We start from the raw sequence: 15,940 nt of genomic DNA, 5'->3' as shown, positions 1-15,940 counted from the left end.
TAAGGTTACACACCCAGACAAGCAAAGTTAGTTTGCTGCTTCTACTGCAAGTTACAGGGCTAAAAGCAGCTCACACATGTGTCTTTGCGCGGGCAGCAAGTCATGTTTATGAACGTTACATCTTAGGGTGAGAGCATGTGTCTTGTCCCCCTTAGGAGGAGAACCACTGAAGACTTGGAAAGGTGTTAAAATCCTGCTGATTTGTCGCTTGTCCTTAGCCAACACACACAGGTTGGCTGAGATTTTGGACATCGCGTCGGCAGAAACTTCTTTGTCAGAAAAGAGTCCCAGTGGCAGTGATGCAGGAGTTGTTACATGGTTGATCATGGATTATATTTATCTTAGAAGCAACTGGATGCACCTGAAATGCTCAACAGAATGAAGCTGGCATGAAAGCACAGAGCTTCAAGTGCCTGTGTGGGTACCAGTTCACTTTCACCACTGTTCCAGTTAAGCATCCTGTTAAATGTGTAAATCTAGGAGCTAAGGAGATGATACTCTCTGGACCTCTGTGGTCTCACCAGTCACCAGCCCTTATTTTGACTGTTATTTCTGGTGAAAACTGGAGTTAAAGCAACCTCTAGTATTTCACTTCCAGTTTTTCCTGCTGCTCTGGATGTAGACATTGCTTTCCATTGATAATGATTTTTCAATGCAGCTACAGCACAAAGGCTGAGGTTGGACTTGCCAGGCAGGGACCTTTCTCTGGGGACCCCAGCCTCAGGACTGGCACTTGCATCCTTCTAAGGTTGTGTGTAAAGCTTTCAACTTTTAGAACTATGCAAGTTGTGTGCTGTGGGGTGCCACCCATGTTGATGCTTTCTGCCACCCATATGGAGCTTGTTTTGGAGTGGAGTGTTTTCCATACCACCTGCAGGAGAATTTGTGCTGCTCTTTGTCTTCTGGAGGGGCAGTGGCATCGTTCTGCCAGTTCATATGGGACCTAGAACCAACAGGGATAGACCTGTGCAGTCTCTCTTGGCTTGCCAATAGTTACTTAACCTGTTAGATCTCTTTGGTCCAGACTGTTGCACTTTTCTTTCAGGGCAGACTTGATAGGTGTCATAGAAATATTTGTCACATTCGCAGTGTTAGTATGAAACTTCATAGTATGATTTTTTTTTTTTAGGAATGATTCTGTTTCTAGAGAAAGATGACCTGTACAATCATAGTCTTCATTGCTTTGGAGTAAGTAGCAATGGGTTTTAAACTGGTTTTGGGTAGTGTAGGAAAGAATACCTTTATTGAGCAAACAGGCATGCAAGACTATTATTAGGTGTCACAGCCCTTAAAAGCTTTGCTATTAGGTCTTAGTGGGAATAAAGTAAGCCCTTAGTATTGGTTGAATTGCAGTGAAAGTGTCTGCAGTCCCATATGCACTTTGGAAGTGGAATTCGTCCTGTGTTATGCAAGGGCAAAACCCCCAACCATTCTTTAGTCTTAGTCTAACTATGGGGGGAAAGCCTTGGCCAGCTGATAGCACAAGTCTGTGTCCCTCCAGGTGTTCTTTCACATGCATTTGCAATGTTTCTGTGGCACCTCATTCCCCTGATATTTGTTGGACATGCTGCTGTTGCATGATTACGAGATCCATCAGTAAAGGCTTGGTGATGAGATGTTGTCCCAGTCCTCTGGCTACTGAGCAGTTGGTGCCAGGTGCAGTTCATGCCAGGACTGGGTTGAACCTTATCCATGCACCTCTGTAAGCTGAGTTCCATCTCTGTGACATATCCATCCCACCAAAAATCTTTACAGAGCTGGAAGTCGTTGCTGTTGTAGATTGGCAAGGCAGAGAGGGTTTTGCTGATCTGCCTTCTCAAGGTAATGAGCGCTAACTAGGTAGTTTTCCTCCAGAGCTATCTTAGACCAGGAGCTGAGTCCATCCGGAGAGGGAAGTTCCCCACTGTCTGTCTTTCTGCAGGTGGTAATGGAGAATTTTTTTTCTCTCTGGGTGTCTAGCCTGATCAACATCAAATCCATGAGAAGTGTATGAATAATTTTATTCTCAGCTCTGTAATATCAGCAGCCAGTGGAGGATCTTTGCAGGTGGCTATTTTGAGCCACAAGGTGCAGCCCACTGCCACTGCAGGGAAATTTGCCATTTCTGCACTGTTTTCCTTGCCCAGCCAGGCCACAGCTTGTTTTTACCTGGCTTCTTTCCCTCTTGGTTTCTGGCAAAGTCCTGCCATGCCTGTTTGTGCACTCCATGAAATCCTGCCAGCACGACAAGGCTTGCATCTTGAAGCTTGTGGGGCTGCTGTTTCCAAACTCTACTGTCTTGGTAAGCAAAATGGACAACATAGTTTGATGTCTGCTGTGGCAGTTCAGAGAGCTAATGGGAGCCATGTGCGCTCAGCGAAGGGGTGTATGAAGACCTTGATAATCATCTAGACTGACCTCTACAGGTCATTCTTGTTCAGGCTTATTTTAACTATGTTTAATTGTGATTTAGAAATTGGCAGTGATGAAAAATACACTGTGATTTTTTGTTAGGTTCTAACTCTTGCTAACTAATCCACCTTAAAAACATGTGGCTTACCTGTACTGACTGAAAATCTCATCTGCGTCTTGTAGTGTGACTTTGCTTCTTCAAGTCATTGTCCAAAGCAATTTCTGGTTCCTTTCTCAATTGGATGAGCAACTTGTCTGTATTCCCCAGACCAGCCTTTTCCCCTCAGTACATTCATGTCACTTTCGTTGTTTTGTTCTGGACACCCTTGGGCAGGAGCCAAATCCGTCAGGAAGTCTCTGGGCATTGGGGCACATCAGGATACAATTGAGGCTTCGTTCTTTGGTGTAAAGTATGATTTATTTTGACTGCCAACGTATCCCTGAGTGCTGTGATCTGGCAGGTGTGCAGCCACCTGCAGGGCTGGAGTGTCTTCAGACAGGTCTGCAGCAGCTACTGCAAAGTTTTAAGGGTGGGTTTCTGTGAGGCTGCTTGTGTGCTTTGTAGAGCATTGCTATGACTCAGTGTCTCAGGCACTGCTTGAGATGCATTGAAGTCTTCAGCTGCCTTTCTGCTGTGGTATACAGTTTTCTTGAGTTCAAGCTGTGCTTTCTTCTTTTTTTCTAGATAGAAACAACACCTAAACAACAGAAATAGGGCTTCTTATGGTGATATTCCCATTTGCATCTGTTCTCCTGCCTTTCACATCTTTTAACAAAGGCAGTTCATGATCTAGCATGTTGAGCAGAGGTATCGGCCATCTGTAGTTGTTTGTTTCCTTGTGATCCAATTTGCCAGCATGGAAATGAAGGGTTCAAGAGCTTTCACTCTGCCAGTCATCCCCACGTGCAGTGCAACCTCCCCAAACTTGAAGAACCATTTCTTTCATCCCCATATGGTTTTGTTACTTGCGAGTATCCTGGCATGATGAGGCACCACATGCAGCTGTTTGATACTGCCTTTCTTAATTCAGCAAGGACTCCTCTCTTCCATTAAGTGAAAGCATGTCGTTGATCCTGAATAGCACTAAGTGCTACTCTGGGCCACCGGGACTGGGCTAGGCCAGCAGCTATCATTTAATAGATGCCAATAAGTAAATATGGCCATTGAATACAGACACGTACGTAGACCACTTAGCTGCTCGGTAGAGCCCATAACGTCCGCCTGAGTAAGGGTGGATCTCAGAGCAGAGATCTGAAGCTTCTTGTCTTGGACCATCTCTCTGGGGTTGCACATGAAAAGCTTGCTGTGGCACAGCTTGTCCTCATCTTTTTGCTGGGAGAAGGACTGCATCTACAGCTTCCCTCCACACCTCTTAGTAGGGTGTTTCTGAGCAGCGTTTCTAAACTTTGTGCTGCAGTTCCTGCAGAGTAATCACTTGTCAGGTGCTTAGCTCCTCATAGAGGAGGTAAGGGCTCCTAAGCTACAAGTAGTGCTAAAATCAGAAGGTGGCAAGCCTCCACACTGAGCCTCTTAATTCTCTTCTCCTTTAGATTTCAATGTATTGTTTAAACTATAATTTAAGTGGGGGTAATCTATCCTTGTGTTGCAGAACAGTAAGCAAAAGGCTCTGTTTTCCAGTCCGCGCAATCACTAGTAATCAAGGAACTGAAAACAAACTGGCCCTAAATGTGCTGTTTTTCTGTCTGTGTTAATGTGTATATCTGCTTTAGGAACCACCTGGCAAGATTTGAGCTGTACTCCAGGAGGTGTGTTAGGAAAAACTAGATCTTACATCTTAGTGAGGAAAATACCCAGCTGGGGCAAAAGGGTGTCCAAGCCATGGAGTGCTGTAAAATGTCCAGGGAGCTTATGCTGAAGTCTGAGCAATTCTTTAGGTCTCATGAGAGAACAAGCGGAGAAAATTGTTGCAGGAGCTGTAGAGGGAAAGCCATTGGTCTGGTCCACTTCATCCCTGCTAAGCAGAAGCCTGCGGGCATCTGTGAAACAGAGCTGGATCGTGTTGTGCGGAGTTTACATCACTTAGGTAATAGGGCCTGTCTGTTGGAGACACTGGAGAGCACCTCCAAGAAGGAAGAGTTACTGGGAAACTCCAGTCTCCAGGACACTGGGCCGAGGAGCCAGCAGTGCTTGGCTGCAGGTTTTCTCCTGCTTTTGAAGGCTGGAGGAAAGTGCTTGAATGCTCAAACTTTGGATAACATATCAGCAAAAGTGGAGGTGGATCCAGCAGGTGGATCACTCAGCCTTGTCCAGAGTCATCTGGGCAGTAACCTCAGAAGTACTCTTGACCAAGAATATTGCTTGCTTATTTTTGCCCCCGCCCTTTCCATCACTCCCTTATGTTTTTATACTGGTCTCTGTTGATGCTCAGTTCACTTATTCATGACAAAATAAACCTGTTCATAACCTGAATGGAATAGCTATTTGCAGGCTGCAGCTCAGTGTGAGATACTCGATAACTCAATTGGTAGGGAGTGTTGTTTGAAACACACTTAAAATAGAGCAAGCGACTGCAGATGTTGAGCCTTTCCAAAAGAGCTTGTCCAAGAATACAGGCTTTTTGTGCTAAAGATTGTTTGTTTTGCTTGACTGCTAACAAAATCAGCTAGAAACTCTAACTGTAGTTAGCCCCGGTGCATGAGTTGGGGCAGATGTAGGAATTAGAAATTGGGAAGCATATTTCCCAAATCTGTCTTGTATGGATTTTAAAAAGAGAGTTGGGCCTGATATGTGAGTTTGCCTGTAGTGCTCTGAGATTTGAACTGAGTGGACAGAAGTTAGATTAAGAGATGGGCAATATATTCTTGAGTGCGCTTCTCTGAAGGGGAAGCACAGGTCAAACCTGATCATTTAAAACTGCCTCAGTGTTCCCGAGGGGTTCTTGGTGCCAACTTTTAACAACCAAGCTTATCTGTACACCCAGCCACTGGGAATGGAAGTTGTCCCTAGTGACAGCTGATGTTTTTCTTGGATGGGTTCTTGGTGTCAGGATTACATAGATGGTTGTTTTCTACCCTATTTGCAGCAGAGGTGACGGAATCTTAAAATTTGGTGGTGTCCATCCAAAGAGGATCTACCTGCTTATCCTGAGACGTAGCAAAGGCAAAATCTGGTCACCAAACCTCAAAATGCTGACATGTTTGGCTGCCCCAATCACTCTTCCAAAGTGGCTGCTAGAAAATCATGCTTAGACGTCACTTGGGCTGTATCTCTTGTGACCTGAACTGCAGTGGTCTGAAACTGCCTCTGCCGTGGTGGAAGAAGGGGTCTCTGCTTTGAAGCCTCCCAACAGTGGGTGAGGTTGAAAGCTTTCAGGTTCTCCTCCCAAACCATGGAATATAACTCTTGTGCTTATTGCTGCCTTTGTGCTTATGTGGGTTTTCTGTTGTGTTTTGTTTTTGAAACAGCAGGGTAAAACTGACTTGCTGCTTAGCAGCTTTGCTGCTCCCCCCAGGGCTCTGAATATCACGAGGAAACTGGTTAGAAATATATTCCTCTCCTGCTGATGCTGTTAAACCAGTATATGAGGAGCATTAGGTACGTTGGAGCTTTCTGGAGATGTAAGGTTCCTTTTGGGGGAAAACCAACTATTTTATGCAATGCTGTGTACTTACTAGTCATTTAAGAGCTGTAGTCCTCCTCCAGAAAACAAGGTGACATGACTAGTTATTCCCAAATGAATGCCTCTTTTGAACTCTAGAGGCGGCTCTGATTGCCATTTAAGTTAGCACCTGAACAATCTAAGAAATATAATGTGGAAAAAACGCTTTCTAGAAATTTACCAAACGGCAAATTGCTCAGATACAGTAAACCTGGAGCAGGATGTTATCTTTTAAAAGCAGAGTGGTGGTTGAATTAAAAACACATTGGGGGATGCTTAGAAAGACTTTCCCCCAAATAGCTTGCCTGTAGCTCTGAATTAGGGGGGAAATGTGGATGGAATTCATAGGCTTGTTATGGCTTTGTGCTATGCATAGCTGCCAACTTGGCCATCAGTACAGGATGTTGCAGAGATCACCAAAACCCGAACAGGTTTTTGCATCTGTCTTTATTGGAGGTTTTGACCTCTGCACTGAAATTTGTTGTAATGGATTATTAGACAGAGCCACCTGAGTACTGTTTCTTAATGATTGATGTCGAAGTCTGGGAATTTGGAGCATTATTGATTTGACCTCTTTTAAATTTCAGCAGCTTCACAAGAGACAGAGTGAGTTAGTAAGGAATGCAAAATATGTAAGTAATATATATTTTATTAGCTGAATAGCTTAGGCATACATTTTGTACCTTATGCCTTCTTACCAGAGTAAGGAAGGTTGGACTGTCTGTGCTTCTGGGGACTCTTTCTTTCTTCCTTCCTTTCCTTCTCCTCCCTGCTTCACCTTCTCCAAGCTGTGGCCACGACACCAGCTCTGCTTTCTCCTCCTTGTAATAGGTGTGCATTTTCTTGGCTGGTTGGTATCTCTGACTGGGGATCTATTTTTTTTCCCTATGTTACATAACAGGTCTGGGGACTCTGAAGTGGGGAGGAGAATAAGTTGCCCAAGTTAAATCTGATGAACCTGTAGCTGCTATGCAACTTTGTTCTGTGTTGTAGATGTTAAAGCTAAAACACTGCATCAGGAACCTCGGATAAAAACGATGCTTCCTGCCAGGTGTAGATTAACTTGACAGCCTTGCATTTAGCTTGTGAGCGTGTGGCAAATACTGAGCAGCAAAAGTAAAAACCTAAACTCTGCCTAGCAGTTGTGTAACTGTCTGCAAGTGAATGTGTGCTCTTCTGAAGCATCGCCTCCGGGTGATTAACACACAGTTTTCTGTCTTAGACCCTTCGCAGGTGTTACAGCCGTGTGAAGGAGCATGGTGTTGGGAAGAGGAAAAGCAGCTACACATTTGAACAGCTGGAGCAGGTGTTTGGACAGGGAGGATGGGATTCGCAGCCCTGCCAGCCTGTCCTCATTAACAGCAGTGGCTTGTACCAAGAGCTGGAGTCAGATGGCAGCACGATGGAAGAGTATTCGCAGGAGGACTGGGGAAACCACAGTCAGGATCTTCATTGCTACCAGACTGGTGAACAGGAATTGGGTAAGAAATCCCGTTAGTGCGTCTCTACGCTCTGATGTTACCTGTGCTCTGCATTCATACAGTACTGATTTTGGTGTTTGGGACATAATGTGCTCAGATGCTAAACAGCTAATCTCTATGGAGAGAAAAGGGAGAGAAATGTCTCCCTGTTCATCACCAAAAGCAAACAGTGGTTCTTGAAGGCTGGTGGAATATCCAGATCAGGAGAAAAGGGTTATGTGGCCAGAAACCTTGGAAAAGAAAATGCATTCCCTGTCTCTCCTTTCCTTCCACCCACTACTTTGGTTTTACCGGATGTTTTCCCTGTCAGCAATATTCTGCTTTGGAGGCCCTTGAGTGCCAGCTACCATTCAAATGCTGTTCACTTAAGTATGAGCAGGATTTAGCATCATAGAACCATTAAGATTGAAAAACACCTCCAAGATCATCTAGTCCAGCCATCACTGTACTGCTAATGTCACCCACTAAACCATGTCCCGAAGCACCAGCTCCAACCTTTCCTTGAACACCTCCAGGGACAGTGATGCCATCACCTCCCTGGGCAACCCGTCCCAATGCCTGACTACTCTCTGAGAAGAAATGTTTCGTAATTTTCAACCTGAACCTCCCGTGGTGCAACTCGAGGACATTCCCTCTAGTCCTGTCACTAGTTATCTGCAAGAAGAGGCCAACCCTCAGCTCCCCACAGCTTCCTTTCAGGTAGTTGTAGAGAGCGATAAGGTCTCCCCTGAGCCTCCTCTTTTCCAGACTAAACAACCCCAGCTCCCTCAGTTGCTCCTCATGGGACTTGTGTTCCAGGTCCTTCACCAGCTTTGTAGCCCTGCTGTGGACACGTTCCAGGCACTAAATTTCCTTCTTGTAGTGAGGGGCCCAAAGCTAAACACAGCACTCAAGGTGTGGCCTCACCAGAGCAGAGTACAGGGGGATGATCACCTCCCCGATTCTGCTGGCTGCACTGTTCCTGACACAAGCCAGGAGGCCGTTGGCCTTCTTGGCCACCTGGGCACACTGCTGACTCATGTTCAGGTGAGCATCAACCAACATCCCCATCTCCTTTTCCTCTGCACAGCTTTTGAGTTACTCTGCCCCCAGCCTGTAGCGCTGCATGGGGTTGTTGTGGCCAAAGTGCAGGACCTGGCACTTGGCCGTGTTGAACCTCATCCCTTGGCCTCTGCCCATCGACCCATCCTGTCCAGGTCCCTCTGCAGGGCCTTCTACCTTCCAGCAGGTCGACACTTCCCCCCAACTTGGTGTTGTTTGCAAACTTACAGAGGGTGCACTCAGTTCCCTCATCCAAGTCATCAAAGACATTAAAGAGGATGGGCCCGTAACACCCACCCCTGGGAAACACCACTGACTGCCAGCTGGATTTCACTCCATTCACCACCACTCTCTGGGCCCATCTGTCCAGCCAGTTTTTAACCCAGCAGAAGAGTGTACCATTCATAGCCATGGGCTGCCAGCCTCTCCAGGAGAATACTGTGGGAGACCATGTCAGAGGCCTTGCTGAAGTCCAGGTAGACTACATCCACAGCCTTTCCCTCATCCACCAGGTGGGTCACCAGTCATAGGAGATGAGGTTGGTCAGGCAGGACTTGCCTTTTGTGAACCCATGTTGACTGGGCCTAATCCCCCAGTGGTGCTGCATACATTGCATGATTGCCTTCAAGATGACCTGTTCCATCACCAGAAAGGCACCGAGGTCAGATTGATAGGCCTGTTTTTTCCTGGGTCCTTCTTATGACCCTTTGTATAGATGGGCATCCCATTATCAAGTCTTCAGACATGTAGGACCTTTCCAGATGACCATGACTGCTGATAGATGATGGAAAGTGGCAACGCAATCACATCTGACAACTCCCTCAGCACCCTCAGGTGGATCTCATCTGGTGCCATGGACTTGTGACAGTCCAGGTGGAGCAGCAGGTCTCTGTTTCCACCTGAACTTTTGGGTATTTCTTCTGCTCCTCATCCCAGACTTCCAGGTCAGGAGGCCGAGTACTCTGAGGATCAGTGGTCTGGCTAGTAAAGACAGATGCAAAGAAGGCATTAAGAACCTCCTTCTTTTTCTTCTCCTCAGCAGTCATGTTCCCCCCTGCATTCAGTAAAGACTGGAGATTCTCTTTGGCCCTCCTCTTGCCATTAATCTATTTAGAAAAACATTTTTTGTTATCCTTAACCTTAGTGGCCAGGTTGAGCTTGTGCTAGGCTTTGGCCTTCCTGATCCTTTCTTTTCATATCATGGCAGCTTCCTTGTATTCTCCCTGAGTTGCCTGCCCCTTCTTCCACCAGGCATAAACTCTCTTTTTCTCCTGAAGACACAGCAAAAGTCCTTGGTTCAGTTACACCAGTCTTCTTCCCCACCGGCTCATCTTACGGCACATGGGACAGCCTGCTCCAGCGCCTTGAAGACTTCCTTCTTCAGGAGTGTCCAGCCTTTCTGGACCCCTCTGCCCTTTGGGACTGCCCCCCAAGGGACCCTCCCTACCAGTGTCCTAAACAAGTCAAAGTCTGCCCTTCAGAAGTCCAAGGTAGCAGTTTTACTGATGCCCCTTCTGACTTCTCCAATAATATTGAACTCTACCATGTCATGGTCACTCTGCCCAAGACTTCTTCCCTACCACCACATCTCCCACCAGTCCTTCTCTGTTTGTGAACAGCAGGTCTAGCGGGGCACCCTCTCTGGAAGGCACAATAATCAGCTGAGTGCATGGAAGAGAGTTTCCTGACTCCAGGAACCTCCTAGACTGCTTCGTCAGGACTGTATTGTTTTTCCAACATATGTGTGGGAAGTTAAAGTTGGCCATGAGGACAAGTGCTGGAGATTGAGTGACTTCTGCCAGCTGCTTGGAGAACTCCTCCTGTGTCCCTTCATCCTGGTTTGGCAGTCTGTAACAGACCCCCACCAGGATGCCCGCCTTGTTGGCCAACCCCCTGATCCTTTTCCACAAGGACTCTACCTTTTTGTTCCCAACCCTGAGGTCAACAGCATTGAAAAAGTCTCTAATACAGAGAGCTACGCCACTGCCCCTCCTTAGCTGCCTATCCCTTCTGAAGAGCTTGTAGGCATCCTTTGCAGCACTCCAGTTACAGGAGTGGTCCTACCACGTTTCAGTGGTGGCGACTAGGTCATAGTTTGCCTGCTGCATAATGGCTTCCAGCTCCTCCTGTTTGTTGCCTATGCTGCAGTCATTGGTGTAGATGCACTTGTGTTGCACCGTTGCCTTCACCCTCAACCCTGGGACTGCTCCACCAGGCTTATCTCTGCTGTGTCTCTGTTCCCCCTGTCCCCCTTTACACCTAGTTTAAAGCCCTCTTGATGAGCCCTGTCAGTTCTCAGGCTAGAGTCTGTTTTCCCCTTTGGGACAGGTGGGACCAATCTGGAGCCATGAGGCTAGGTGCTGAGTAAACCTCCCCACGATCAAAAAAAAAAAAAAAAAAAAAAACCAACAAAATTGCTGTGACAGCACCAGCCTTTCAGCCACGTATTAATCAGCTGGGCCTTCCGTGTCTGCTCAGTATCCCTCTCCACCACTGAAGGGATTGAAGGAAACACCACCTCCACACCCACTCCATCTGGTAACCACCCCAGTCCCCTGAAGTCCCTTTTGATAGCCCTCAGGCTTCTCTCAGCAATTTCATTTCTGCCAGCCTGAATTATTGCTAATGGGTAATAATCAGAGGGGTGAACAAGGTCAGGTCAACAATATCCAAGCTGTTGTTGTTGATGCCAAGGACTATAAGAATGTTTCTCCTTCTTCCCATTTATCGTAACTGGTATGTTAGATTTAAACATGTAAATTTGCTTATATCCAGATGTGGCCTTCAAAAAGTAAGCAAGCTCACATGCTTTTCCTGCTTGAATTAGTGGTGTCAGTTTCTCTGAGTAAGAGTCAGTACATTAATTGATTTGGAGATTTACTTGTTGCCTGTGGTTTATTTAAAGTTGTCAAATGGAGCCAATGACCATATTCTTAATCAAAAAAGAAAGCACATGAATCTGGGCAGTTTTGTCCAGCTGCAGTGAAAAAGTGGGTTTCCTTAAGCATACTTGTATCTCTTGAGCTATGGACCTTATCGTACATATTCTTCCCTTGTGTAAGCATAGAGAAACAGGTCTTATTTACGTGTCAGAAACTTGAAGTTGATCAAATTCAGCAGACTCAGGTGAGGCAGTAGTTAGAAGATGAATTGGAAAAAAGCTGTTGGTGTGCCTTTCCTCGTGATTTGTAGGCTGAACAGGAATGGGAGTTGCAGTCACATACCTATACACATCTGTGTTCAGGGGACCAGTGGATGCAGATGCTTTGAGAGAGGATTAAATTGCAATTTGATATTAAAACAGCCAACTTGCAAATTAAGCATATTCTAGTTCTCTTAGAGTTCTTCCCTAAGGAGTTTAGGAGTCAGAAATATGGTGAGAGAATTTCTCTTAGGAGAGAGAAATGGTGGGGAGATGATGATGTTTCAAAACATAAGTAAATGACAGCTAACTCCATCTAGTTGTTCTGGTGACTCAAACTGTGGTCTTCTAGTTTGTCACCATTTTCATTCAGTTGTATTACAGAGGCATTTGGGTGCACTGAGGCTTACAATATTCTTAATGTTCAAAGAATTTATGAGAAAAGCATTTAGCACACAAAATCTAAATGGAATACAGATGCATTTGTTCTGGTGCTTGCTCTTCAAATGTGCTATTGAAAGCAGGATAGTTTCTCTTCTTTTTTTTTCCCCACATTGTAGTTTGTAATTGAATTGACTTGTGACTTAATAACAGGAATTGTGCTATTGTCCTTGAAAGGTTTTGCACTTGCAGAGGGAGATTCAGATCTTGTAACTGACCATGTCATATGAAAGAATTTTTTTTTCTCGTAAGAAGGATGTAGGATCTGGAGCTGTCTTGTGTATGTGGCAGAATTTAGTGGACTTAGGAAGTAAGTTTGATTTTAATTTCAGCCTGAAAAAACACACACACAGACATACACACACACACACACAAAAAAAAAAAAAAAAAGGAAGAAAAAAACCACCAGGAACATTATTTAAAACATAACTGTGTGTTGGAATTCTACCTTTCAGATGAAATGCCTACCACAAAAAGAACATTAAAGATAAAACAGGAATCTTCAGAAGACACTCAGTAAGTAATTTATGAATGTTTTACCCTGGAATGTATTTCCCTGGGGATATTTTGCAGGAGGGAGGATATTTGAAACTTCTGATTATAATTATAAATACATTGTGCAAGACTCTTCATACAGTTGAATCTGCTTTATGCATTATTCCAGTTACCTCAGAGCATCTGAAAAGCTTCACAACTTTGTCCGTTCTTGGCTTCATCATACAGCAAATAAGACTCACTGCATGAATGCAAGGACTTAAAAAAGTGGATAAAATACACAACAGAACTGTTAGGGAGGTGTGGGCAGGCTGTGGTTATCATGAGATGAGTCCAAACTCTTCAATGTATTTATGATCTGTTTTTTCCATCTGCCTGAACTTGCCTGAATTTTGCCCCTTTGGACATAAGGGAAAAAACTTTTTTATAAAGCAGTCTTTGTCGTAACACTTTTTTCCACTAAACCAATTACAGGATCATAACTTGGATACCTAGGTGTTTACATGTGCAATGGTGCACACTGACTAGATATTTAAAATGGATCAAAAGGAGAATATAGCTGGAGGAAAGAGACTGACATGACACCATCCCTGTAGTAGTGTGTATTGTTGACTTGGCTTGGTGTGAGTAATGCTTGCATGAAAAGTTCACGCATTTTCCTTCCTTGGTGGGAAGGCATGCCAAAGCTCATGATTTTTATTTTTATAACTTTCCAGATCTGACTTGTAACCTTTTGGATTGGTTTAATCTGACAAATACTGGAGCATTTAAAATGTTTTGAGCATGTGAATCTCCATTGCCTTGCCAACAATAACACAGAGTATTTCAAAAAATGACAGCCGTAATTCTTCAGACCAGGGCTACTTTCTTCCAGCCTCTCATATTTTAATACTCATAGGGTAACTGCAGATCAGAATGTGATGAAGTGAGCTATTTCAAATTGGCTTGCAGGCTCTTTAGGGTGGGAACACATGTGGACCATGGTGTCTTACACCACCAACCCCTTTATAGGGTTGGCTAAAGTATTTCCTATGCTGGAAAGTGAGCTTGTCTATGATGATAATTCATCATTGCTGTACACATCTACATAGTGTCCCTAGCTAGTAATATAACTTTTTTAAATTACTCAGTTACAGTAAAATAAATAAATAAATAAATAAATAGGAAGATTTTTTAAAGTGACCTTTGTAATGGCTTAGCTTTATCAAATTCTTCTCTTCAGATTAATTTTCCAGTACCTGTACCTGATGGTGTGTACCTGTGCCTGTACCTGATGGTCACTTTTGTTTTCCTTAATGTGGATCAAATTCCAGTTAGCAACTGGAGGAAAAATATATATTTTTTTCACTCTAATCATTATTGTCACCTCTTAGAACAGTCCTAAGAAGCTCCTCATGGTTAATTTCACCTTCAGGATGTGCCTTAGGGAGTTGCATTGAAAATAAACCTGAATGTTTTGAGGTCAAGGCTCAGAGGAGCATGTGGTGTATTCATACTGTCTGATCTTCTCTTCCAGAGTTCTGTTGTGTAGATGCATGGCTGGATCAGACTGTCCAGAGCTGGGGTTTTTTCTCCTCCCAAGGTCTCTAAAATTCATGTGTGTCTCTGAACTCTTGGGCATTTTGTGAAGCGTGCAGGTGATAAGCCAATCTTACGTGCTCAGTGGAAGCACAGAGCATTTTCCAACACAGTGAATTGCTGAAAGTGGCTTTTTTTCCTTGCCCCTCTGAGAAGCAAGGAAATCAGACTCAGATCAAACTGACTCAGGTTGTCTTTCAAAGATGTAAAGAAACCTGAAAAATATGCTGTTTCACTACATCGAGCAATGAAAAGCAAAGAAGTCAATAAGCATTCTTCATGTCTTCTGCACTGTCAGGGATGTGAAGTAGAAGGTGTTACAGAATCGCAGAATACCCTAAGTTGGAAGGGACCCATAAGGGTCGCTGAGTCCAACTCCTGGGTTCACACAGGACAACCCAAACATCAATCCATGTGTCTGAGAGTGTTGTCCAACCGCCTCTTAAACAAAGGCTCAATTCTGTGACCACATCCCTGGGGAGCCTGTTTCAGGGCCCAGTCACCTTTCGGTGCAGAACCTTTCCCTAACTCCCAGCCTGACCCTCCCCTGTCCCAGCTCCATGCCATTCCTTTGGGTCCTGTTGCTGTCCCCAGAGAGCAGAGCTCAGCGCCTGCCCCTCTGCTCCCCTCGTGAGGGAGCTGCAGATCGCCATGAGGCCTCCCCTCAGCCTGCTCTGCTCTGGGCTAAACAAACCAAGGGACCTCAGCCACTCCTCACACGTCTTCCCCTCCAGACCCTTCTCCATCTTTTTAGCCCTCCTTTGGGCCCTCTCTAGTAGTTTTATGTCCTTTTCATACTGTGGTGCCCAAACCTGCACACAGTGCCTGAGGTGAGGCCTCATGAGGCAGAGCGCAGATGTACAGTCCCTTCCCTTAGCGCCAGCTAGTAGCGCCATGCCTGAGGCACCCCAGGGTGCAGTTGGCCCTTTTGGTGTCCAGAGCACTGTGTTGATCTATCTTCACCTTGCTGTCAACCAGAACCCCCAGATCCCTTTCTGCAGCTGCTTTCCAGCCTCTTGTCCCCAATGCTGTACATACAGCCAGGGTTGTCCCCTCCCAGGTAAAGAATCTGGCATTCGTTCTTGCTAAACTTTGTCTGGTTGGTCAGTGTGGCCCAGCAGTGTCAAATGCAGATTTTCAAGGTAGGGGTTTGAAAAGCGAAAGATTGCTGCATGCTGGTGTGCCAGACTTTACTTTGTCCAGTTTAGCACCTCAGCAGTTGTCTTGGAAATCAGTTAAGGAAATGAACATTCAGATTGGAGTGATTACAAGCAGTCTTGAGAAGCCTGACAGATACTATAGATAAGCTGGGTATTTATTACCTTTAAATTAAAAAAAAAAAAAAAAAAAGCCAAGCTTACTCATGTTTTTGGATGGTGTTTTAAAATGCATGTAGCTTATTTCAAAGAACACAGGCCACCAGTTTGTCTGCTTACTTGGACACGTGGAAATTTAAAGCTGAAATAATCTCAGTAAAATTGGTGGAAGCGATGATGTGTTCAGAGAAGGTATATTCACATTTTCTGGTGAATCTTGTGTTGAGATGTTTGAAGTAGAGAATTTCCAGTGTGGAGATGCCTGGCTATTTGTACGTATGTTCTTAAAATGCTGTCTTTGCTTCTCCCTCCCATGGAGTTTTGGAAGGGATTTCTCTGCAGCGCTTTTGCCTCTATATCCCTGAGGCTGAGTGTGGCACTGCAAAAACCAGCAGCAGTCCAGCAGGAATCCTTTGCTCCCCTTATGAGTGAGTG

General features: G+C 45.0%; 1 protein-coding gene across 12 annotated transcripts in view; it reads left to right on the top strand.

Annotated features, from left to right (window-relative positions):
• The window catches only part of MSANTD2 (Myb/SANT DNA binding domain containing 2), a 29,349-nt gene that overhangs the window by 6,712 nt on the left and 6,697 nt on the right, over window positions 1-15,940 (top strand). For 2 of the 12 annotated variants that reach the window (XM_084495434.1, XM_084495439.1), the window contains exons 2-4: window positions 6,599-6,643; window positions 7,234-7,492; window positions 12,572-12,632. In XM_084495434.1, the coding sequence (XP_084351560.1) occupies window positions 6,599-6,643; window positions 7,234-7,492; window positions 12,572-12,632 (365 nt within the window). Of the gene's footprint in view, window positions 1-5,435; window positions 6,644-7,233; window positions 7,493-12,571; window positions 12,633-15,940 lie in introns of those variants that run through there. The other 10 variants (XM_084495438.1, XM_084495440.1, XR_014685329.1 and 7 more) reach the window with 9 other exon arrangements.

Source organism: Aythya ferina (assembly GCF_964211825.1).
Source record: "Aythya ferina genome assembly, chromosome: 22".
NCBI lineage: Eukaryota > Metazoa > Chordata > Aves > Anseriformes > Anatidae > Aythya > Aythya ferina.
This window is presented reverse-complemented; position numbering and strand designations above follow the sequence as displayed.